A 10,253-nucleotide genomic window follows, 5' to 3' on the forward strand; every position below is an offset into this window, starting at 1 on the left:
GTGGTGACTTCATCCTTGGTGGCACAGTTGTGACAAGCTTGTTTTGCAGATTCACTGTACAGTCTATTCCGGAGCTGCTACCACCAACTACTTCTCTGACATTCATTAGAAAAACTTAATTTGACTTGTATTTCCGTTTTCAAGGGAGGGGAAGCAAAGGCACAAAGAGGCTAAGGGATTTGCACAAGGTCATCCAACAAACAGCCTTGCTCCTTGCTGATGATGTGCACAGCTGATGCTGCTTGGTATATTGCTGATGATAATGCGAAAAAGATTAACCATATATGGTTACATGGTATGTAACCATGTGTGGAATGGCAAGATGCCTGCTGCAATGAGGCCTGAAGGCTCTGTTCCACGTCTTACTGGGTGCTCTCTGGCCTCCACCATAGAGACTTTGCTGGCGCCTAATRGGGTTTCCCAGTTTATACAGTACCCAGTCACAGTTTTTATGCTTGAAATTCGGGAATCTTCTGTTATATCAAAAAATGAATAATATAATGATAATAATGGTCTATAATGATATAATCTTTCTCTTAGTCTCTCAGAGATACTTTCTGGCATACTCAAATGTGTAAATATCTCGTATTGATTTAAATAGAATTATAATTTKATGTGTCAAAAGGGGGAGAGAATTAAGTTTTTTTTTTTTTAATTTGATTAAAGCTTTTCAATGACTGTATTACTTTGGGACTCTAAACAGTTTTCCTTTTTCAGGTCCATAATGTTTCCTTTGCTTTTGAGCTGATGCAAGATGGAGGACTCAAGAAACCAAAAGCTCGCCCTGAAGGTATGAACATGACTTGTGGCTTTAAACTGTATGTAAAGACATGATAGCAGTTGCATTTCAAGTGCATCTCCATTAAAGACAGTAGGRTCACAAAATGGAGAAGATAGTGCACACATTGACAGTTTTCTAAAGAATTCATTATCAGTGCAATATGTCCTTACCTGTGTTTCCTATCTGGAATAGATCCTCCAAGGTGTACAACTCTAGTTTCAGTGAATGATTCAAGAGCTTTCCAGTGTTATGTTATAAARTTAGCTGGTATTCTCAGTCAGAATTCTAGAAGGAAGCTTTTCATGCTGTGAATCCCATCATTGTTATATTTGGTGTTAGTYTGGACTTCTATGATCAGACTGCAGTGACAGATAACTGAAAGTCTTTTCYTATTCTTAGGAGAACTGGTAGCAAACTCTCTTCTTCGTTTATATGGCCTTCAGGGTCAGAAATGAATGATGTAAAAACTGATGTTTTGCCTTTAAAACCTCTGAATCTTGAAACTAATGAGGTCTGCARCGTTGCTTGTGCTGAGGCTAGAAAGAGGAATTAAACTTTCTGACAGCCAGCTGAGCAGATTTTATTCTTAGTGATACAAACTACATGCATGTTAGAGGCTTCCACAAAACAAACAGGAAAACAAGGACCTCATGAGGAATGGTCACTATGACGAAAAATGAGATAAAATAACAGCAGTAAATAGATAAACAAATAATGGAGCAGGTTGTAGTGGGGGAAAAGAGACCATGTTAAATGCATGTGTGTCCTGTCAGTGCTGTCCTTCTAAATTTGGGAATGAAAAGTGCTACTAAGGAAGAATTGAATGAAATAAAGACACTAACTTGGGAGATCAAAACTGGAGGAATGTTTTGAGTATCGGAGCTGATTCCATGAGATTATGAGGAGGACAAGGAAACTGGAGAAATACAAATGCAGGGTCAGGAATGGCAWTTTTTTGAGTGGAAGGGATTAAAAAGACTGTAATAAAAGATCAGGTAAGCTAAATAAGCCTGATTTTGGAGTGATAAACCATTAAAAGCCTAGAAGATGACTTGTCTAGTTGAAAGATTGCCTTTTTGTTTTGTTTTTATGTTGCTTGATCTGACAGAGATTATAAYCTCCATGTAAGGCAATGCTATGTACATCCTTATACTACCATGACTGAACACTTTTGCAAATCGTATTTGATTTGCTCCAGACATGGTGTGTGGGTTCAGTAAGCAGCAGAATATCAGTATTATTATACCTGAGTTGGATCTGATGGTCCATGGAAGCTTTAAGTGTTTTATTAATTTAAAATTTAATTATTAACAGAAGTTAGAAAGCCACATTAACTCTTAAAGCATTCCTCTTTGCTTTATGCTGCTGCTGGATGTACAACGTTTTGTGGGTATTCCTTCCTCTACTGTGTGTATACCCATTTCCTTTGGCAGAAGCTCGCAGCTATTGGAATGAGTGTGCTTGTGTTGTGTATGGGGCTGACATTTCCTGTAATACAGACTGTTATTCTTGAAAAATTGCTTCTGCAAAATGTTTTGTGGGTGGCATCCTCTGTGTCTGCCATGTAGATCCATTGTTCAGTTCTGGACAGGCTGGAAAACATGTTAGGTGGATCTGTGTTCTTCAGTGTGAACTGGGTAGTAAATRTTTCTTGAATTAGTTGCTGTAGGCTTTTCATCACGAGCATTATGTAAAAAGCAGAAAATTGCAGTTTTTATTTCTGTGACCCATGCTTTCTGCATTGCTTGCGAGAAACAGGTCTCATTTAGTATTTCGTTGTGTCTTGTTACCAGTGATGCACAAAAATAGGAGCATACAGGCCAGATCTTGTTCTCTGTTCTTCYAGCCCTATTCAGTAGATTGAGCCAGCAGCAGAGCTTTATGGTGAATTATTATAGCAAGAGTACATTTTAGTGGATTGATTTATTAATCTCTAAAGGGATTCTGATGGAGTGTGAAACTTTTAAATTAATGGAATATTTTAAACTACTTTGATTTATAGCTATTTTCAGTTAACATTTTATTAGTTATTGCTGGTAATTTTATGAGTTCGTATGCTTAGTCTTAAAAAAAGAAATGTCAGGTTGAGCATATGTTTATTCCTGAGAATGCCTGTTAGACACTGATCAATATCACCCACACAGGGAGGACGCAGCTCACACTACGGTACTCCTTAATGTAGCAAGCAGTGTGAAAAACAGGAAATAGTCAGACTAGCTTTACMGTATAACTTTCTCAATGGTGAAGGTGATTAACCATCAGTCTGAGTTGTTGAGGKATGTAGCTGGAGTTTCTCCATGGGAAGATTTAAAAAGAAAAACTCTCCACTTTTAAGCTTATATTTGTAGTTCAGCCACAGCTTGGTTAGTAAGCTCAACAYAGTATTCATAAGGTGAAGTTCTCTGAAGACTGTATTTTACGCAAGACTGGACTGTGTGACCACAGTACTTTCTCCTGACTCTAACTGCCAGATAAAAAAGCTGGGTCTGGTCCCTCCTTTGGTGGGAGCCATGCCTCTGACTCTGACACTGGTGGAGATCAGAAGTGGGTGCTGACGCTCCAAGTGCTGCTGGGGGTTAGAAGTAGGCCTTAAATGGCTCTGTCAGTATCAGAAGGGCATGAGGAGGGTGCCTGCCTGGTGCACTGCTGCTGTGTTGGGTCCCTCACTCATGCCAGAGCCAGCTCTTAGCCTTAACCGTGGTGCTCCACAGCCCTGTGCCCCCAGCTGCTCTCTCCRTAGGATCTGCCCTAGTTTCCTGACTGTGCTTCTGGCTTCCAGCCATGTTTCTTCTATACCAAATAGATTTAACTTTCTCTCCGCTGGTATCTTGATGTTGGTTTATCTGTCAGCCAGGGGCAACAACTGAACCCTGCAATACCTGAATGCAGCAATTCCATGCTGCAGCAGCTGGYGCGGGTGGTGGCAGCTGCTCAGGGAAGAGACTCATCTTGCTTTCAGGGGAAGATGGGTGCCAGGGAGAAAAGATAACCAAAGGGAAGGAGTATGGCAAATACTCTAAAAATCTATGAATGTTTAGTACTCTAGCCATTATTCTCTCATTTGGAGCTGGCTATTTGGGCCATTTTTTGGCATTTTCATAGTGCCAGGACTATTTTGTTTCATTGTTGCAAATCAAAGTGGTTGTGAGCATCAGTGAGTCAAATCTACCAGTAGATGTCTCTACACCAGATATTTACCTTGATTTGCCAGTTACAGAATGGATAGCTGTTGGGAAACATTGTTTCCTATGGCTAAATTTACATTTTAAATTTGTCTCTGAGGCTGCTGGGTCTAGGTCTAAAAGAACCAATGCTGATTCTAACTGTTTCAGGCTGTTATCTTACTGGAAATGCTATGATAGTAAACAGCTTTCTGTGAATCCTGGAAAACTTAAAAATATATTTCGTAGTTCAGTTCTGGGGGTAAGATACACTCTTTCTTCAGGATGCATTTTTTCAGAGCAGTTGAAATAGGATCTTTCTTTGGGGCAGTAGAAGTTTCTGTTGTAACATATGAAGTCATGAAAGGGAAAGGTAAAATAATACAGTAAAAGAAAAAGACAGAAAAGTTTGAAAGGTCACTGAAAATATCAGATGAACTGTGGGGATATACACTGCTGTCCAGTATGGGGTGGAGGGGAAAGGCGAGGAGGTGCTGGCAGTGATTCTTCCAAACAGGCAGTAGGTGTTTTCCTTGGACTTCACATTAGTTACACATAGTCTGTTAACTGTTTGCTATCTTCCTAATTCCTCAAGTGTTTTTTAAAGTATCTTTTCTTCTTGATACTTTTTCCATAGATACTATTCTCCATGTAGTTTTACTTCCTCCTCCTTCCTTATCTATTTACCCTTTCCTTTCACCTCTTCAGCCTTCTCTGTGTTTTGCCTCCCCCCTCTGCTGCAGTCCCTAGATTACATGTCTGTGGTATTTCCTGATACTTTATTATAGTAATAGGATGGGAGGTGCTAGCAGAAAACCTTTTGTTGAGAGCTACTGGAACTGTTCCCTGGTCTAGAATAGTAAGAATTATTAGGTAATATTATTAGAATGTTGTTAGATAATAGAAAACTCARAGTATGCTGGGAGAATTTAAATTTTGTTTGTTTGTGGATTGTATGATTGCAGAGTTGCTGGCATATGAGGTTCAGAGCTGCACATGTGTGCAGTTACTTGTTCGCTTCTTCTACAGCTAGTATAGTCGTTGGTGAAAATTCCGAAGAGACTATACTAATGATGTTATTGCCAGCAGCAAGTGTTTTCAAAGCCCTTATCCCAGGTATCAGACAGGAATATGTTTCCTCTGTAACTATATTTAGATGGGGRAGGGAAGCTAGGAACTACTTTTCTTCTGTTTCCCAGAAAAGTTTAGCTGTAACTCTAGTATCATGAAAGTGTTTGAAGTGCATCATGCAGACACATTTAAAAAGCTTGACTTGAGGAGATCATACATATGGGGGTTTTCTGTTGCTGTTCCTACAGGCTCAAAGATGAGAAGGCTTTTGTTCCTTTGAGGGCAAACAAGGAGGAAGAACTAGAAGCAAATTAAGAATTTCTCCTTTTTTTTCCGCAGATGTTGTCAACTTGGATCTGAAGTCTACCCTCAGGGTTCTGTACAACCTCTTCACAAAATATAAGAACATTGAGTGACCCTGGAAGCTGCTGAGGTGTTCATCCTTCCAACCTCCTTAGGAAAAAAACCCACAATAAAAACACCTTCAGCACACTCCTTTTGTGCCTTACTATGCTATACTTCATGCATTCTTTCTGCACTTGATGTGGTCTCTTCTTTAGCTCCTTGTATGACAATCCCACTAAAAATAATGTATGTGTATTCTCTAGGTCACTTGAAAAAGTGTTGGTATTTCACACTTCTGTCAGAAAACATTGTTGGGTCTATTGTATGTTATGGTCAACAAATGTTCTCCTTGTGATAAAGGAAATATACCACTAACTACTTTAATAAGCAGGGAAACCATGAGACCTTCCTCATGGCTGTAGACCCTTTGATGCTAATATTAGACTTCTTTTGCAAACTCTTGGTTGCTATTGGCATTGGATGGTTTTCCAGACGCAAGTGTTAGGAATAGAAAATCAATGCTGGAATTTATTTAGAAGCTGAGCCTTTTCTGTTAAATAAGAGTTTTGTATGTTCTGCCTAGGRTGGGGGGTGGAGGGGATTACAGGCTTTGTCTGAATCTACCTGGTGAAAGCCTTGAAGCTTTCTTCAGTTTTTGTGTTAACCTCATACTACTCAGTGTTATTGCCGTTCAGTGTTTACACAGAATAAGTCTTGCAATGGTGTCTACTTTTATTTCAGTTGCAGTCAGTATTTTGAGTGTGCAGCTTGAATCAGGCCAGTCAGGAGCTAGTCAAATGTGCATATGTTGGATTAATGCATTTCCTCTCCAATCATTTCTGAAATGTACATGAGGACTAATGACAGTTATCGWCAGCTTGACAGTTTAAAGGTTGACTCTTCATTTCATGTAGCTAAATTAAAGGGTCAGATTCCTGCTGAAGTTATTGGCAGCTGTACAATTCTGGGGCTCTGGCTTTTATAAACAGTTTTATGTATCTTCTTTCCTGAAGAGTACAATTGAATTCTTGGTATAAATAAGAGCTTGCCTTTACTTCTGGATTGCACTGGATTATGTCAGACGTAGTGTATGTGCATAGTGCAAGCCAATGGTTAGTATTCAGATTTGAAGCTCTTTAGTGATGTTCAGTTATGCTTTAAATTAATTTCATCCAGTTGCTTTGTGTCATCCCAAGAGATACTCTGCTAGGCTCTGGCCTAGTCCTGTAGTCTTTTAAGCTGTTACAGATTTTAGTGGGGATCTGTTTTTAAAAAAAAGGATTACTAGTTTATCCTGGAGACTCTAGTTACCTCATAGCACCTAATGGATTTCATCTGTAAAGCTGTTCCTGGCTTTTGATGTCTTAGTTATAGTAGTGTGTACAGGGAGACAGTGCTGGAATATGAGTAGTCTGAGTAAATTTTTGAGAAAAGTTGTTTGGAGGAAATGGGATTGTAATTTCCAGAATAAATTATTTGTGAAATATGTATGTACTACAATTTCTTTCTTTGGAATGCGTAGGAGAGGGATTTGACCACAGAACTGTTGCTTTTATGTATCACGTCAGGGACTTCTTTTTATGGACAGCTATGATTTTTTTGTGAAATATAAGGCAGAGTACCCCAAGAGGAAGCAGATACAATTGCTTCAATAGAAGGAGGCTTCTATTTTTCCCTAAGAATAGACTTTTTRCACCAAGCTTTATTTACGCTTCTGAGTTCAAAGGGAAACATGCTATCTGAATTGTTGTATAATGGAGATTTTTTCCTTTCTTCCTTCAGCCTTTTTTAATCTCAGAAATGTGGGGAAAAATGGGTTTCTGCCGCTTTGTTTTGGGGTTCTAAGTTCTAGTATTGACATATTTGTGTTACTTGTGCTCCCCCAGCTCGTTCCCCTTCCTCAGCCCCCAAAAGGTGGAAGAAGGTTTCCCTTTTCTTCCATGATAAATTCGGGTCACATCTACTGTAGAAAGTTCTGTGGGGAGGCAGTGCTTGTGTATGCTTTAGGAAAGAACTGATCTCAGTGTTTATACAGTGCACAGTACAGTAGGACTTGAATTTCAGATGGGGCCATTAGACTCTACCATAGTGCAATCAGTTGTTATAGAGGAGACTTGCAGAGGTACTGTGGGCAATGGTCAGCTGGAACTTTCAGATCTCCTGAAAGTTAATGAAGTTGGTCCAAATCTCTCGTGCTGTGAAGTAAGGGTATCATGGTACTCAAAGCTGGAAGATGATTGACTGAAAAGTCTCTCAAACTTTGTTTAATTCAGTATATTACTGGGAGACAAGAGATCTGTTGAGGAACTGTCATTCCACCCACCTCCTTTCAGTTAAGGTAGAAGTGCCAAGGCTGTGCATATTCTCTGAGGTGTTAGGAAAGTCCTCCAGAGAATCTAGTTTTGAAATTCCTGGCAATACTAATACCAAAAGCAAAAATAAAATAACAAGTGGAGAGAAGAACAGTTTTGGGTTGAGGGAGTTGATTATTTTTGAGAAAGGAATTTGTAATTGGTATCTGCATTGCATGTGAGCAGGTATGAACATGTTGCCAAGTTTTAAAATAGTCTGCTATTTTGTTCAATTAGGATTTTCTGGTCCTTTTCTTGAAACCGAAATCCCTTCTCTACAACCTGAGACATAGGTTCCGTTTAGTATTCCTTACATTAATATCCCATCAAGTGATGTTGCAGACTTGATGTCCTGGACAGATTGGAGGCAGGTGTCATATCCTGTGGGTTTTATTATATTTTAAAATCTGCTGGTAAATGTTGCACAGGGAAAAAATGCTCCTTTTCATTCTTGAATTCTTTCATTCTATGCTCCTTGCTGTCTAGCCAGGTAACTCTTCTTGCAGACACTGTCCTTATTGTTGACTAGATTTGGAGAGGAAATGCATTTATCTGAACTGAGCTTCATCCCTAGCAAACTAGTTTACAGAAAGATTAACGCAAACAAAACCTTCTCTAAACACCTGTTTTTTTCATACCTCTCTGTTATATAGGCGTGGTAAGTGTCATGTCTTTTTCTCTTAAAAAGATAAGTCAATGTTAAAAATGTTATTCACGAACTTTTTTGTAACTGGAGTTTTAGACATGTTCCCTTGGGGACCAGTGGGGTAGATTTGCATCCTACTGAGTTCATCTGGAATATTGAATGCTCTGCAGCGTTATAGCTCCCACATTTTTAAGTACTTAAGGAAAGGTCTGTCTTTTTCAGCCTATGCAGCTTGTCTTCTAGATGCATCTGCTAGATATACTCAGTTCCAGTAAGCTATATTATCATAGAAGAAGCCCAGATAYTCCCAGCTGCATCCTGCTTCTCAAGATGGAAAAACAACAAAAACAAGATTTTTTTTCCCCTCTTAATCAATGTAAAACCTTACAGGGCTTTCTACCCCTCTCCCCCAAAACCCAGTGCTTTCAGTATTAGTGTATTTTTAAAAACYTTTTCTACTGTTTTTAACAGTGTTTACTCTGGATTTCTAGCTACTAAAAAATGGCTTGCAGATAAAATTCGGAACTTGTCATATGCTGAACATATCCAGCTGTGTGACAAGGGTTGTGTACTGTAAGCAAGTTACAATGCAATGCTATGTTTGCTAAAAATGACAGCAGGAGTGTTGTAGAAAATCAGTGCATGGTTTGTGACAACTGCAATATTTATTCAAATAAATAAATGATAATCACTTGTTTTTCTCCATCTTTTGGGGGCTATATGGACAAGTGTAGGGGAAGAACTTTTGAAAGATGGGCTTCAACTATTGTCTTCATCAAAGTTCCTTGATCTGTATGAGGCCTTGTAAAGCAGTGAACATGGGTTTCTGGCACCAGTAAGCAATATGTCTATGCAGACACTAATGACCTTGTCTGTAGGTTTCATTGCCTTCTCCCCCCCCCCCCCATATTGCGCTGCTACTGGGCGTGATCCACTTCTTCACTTCTCCTTTCCCCAAAAGAAAACTAACTGGATTACACTCTCTGAAGTCTGTGAAAGAGTAGGGTTCRGCCCTTCCACAGCAGTACAGAGGGAAGCCAAAGCTGGAGTCCAGGAGTGTCTGCAGAGTAGCTGAGAAGCCAGAAGCCCATATGCGTCTGAAGGACTATTGAAAATGCTGTGGGTTTTCCTTTTTGTCTGGTATGGAGAGAGCAAAGAGTGGCTCTGTGATAAGCAAGATTGTGTGGAGAACCAGGAAAATGCTTTATCAAAACCTGTTACTGGTGGGAGTACTACTGATTCCTTGAATTGTTCCTTGCTGTTTCTGTATGAGGGCCAGGTGTGTGAGGCTGYGCATGCATGAGGTGTGCTTCAGGAGCGTAGGGGAAGAGTCTGGCTCGAGGGTGAGATGGGGATAAAATCAAATGCAATTCTGATACAAKTTAGTAATGCTGGTACAAAAGACAGAATACAGAAGACTGGATGCTTTATGCACTGGTGACAGCATCACTCCTTGAAGGAAGACGAATGTTTATCCCACACGTATTTTGGACTGTCGTTCTTTTAGTATTGCGGAACTGTAATTGAACAAGACTTTCAAAGAAGAAGTTACCTGAGCTCCCAGTGCAAGTAGGGGAGAGTTACAAATCAATTYCCCACCTTTTAATTCTTTGTTCCTTCTACCTGCTGATATGGAACTGGATTTGTCTAAAGGTCCCAACAGCATCTCTGTATATACCTTCCTTTTGTTTTTCTTCTCTGCATTCCTAGGCTGCAGCATGTGCTCCTACAGAGGTAAGAAGTTAATTGAACTTCTCTAACCTGATGCCATGTCATTGCCCTTTGATCCCTAGATCCAGGATTTTAGGTTAAGTTCTCAGTTGCTAATAGTTCGTGGCAGCTGGAAATCTGTCTTCAGCCTACTTTTGTTTATCCAATTTAGCTCATTTCCATGCAGT

At 39.6% G+C, this 10,253-nt stretch overlaps 1 protein-coding gene across 2 annotated transcripts in view; it reads left to right on the forward strand.

Annotated features, from left to right (window-relative positions):
• Positions 1 to 9,046, forward strand: part of PARVB (parvin beta) — a 64,093-nt gene extending 55,047 nt beyond the window's left edge. For both annotated transcript variants that reach the window (XM_085324486.1, XM_085324487.1), the window contains exons 12-13: positions 718 to 790; positions 5,353 to 9,046. In XM_085324486.1, coding sequence (XP_085180612.1) covers positions 718 to 790; positions 5,353 to 5,429 — 150 coding nt within the window. In that variant the 3' untranslated portion in view covers positions 5,430 to 9,046. The remainder of the gene's footprint in view (positions 1 to 717; positions 791 to 5,352) is intronic.
• Positions 9,047 to 10,253: the final 1,207 nt, after the last annotated feature.

This window comes from Rhea americana, unplaced genomic scaffold (genome assembly GCF_003343005.1).
Source record: "Rhea americana isolate MKP2758 unplaced genomic scaffold, rheAme1 scaffold_91, whole genome shotgun sequence".
NCBI classification, from domain to species: Eukaryota; Metazoa; Chordata; class Aves; order Rheiformes; family Rheidae; genus Rhea; species Rhea americana.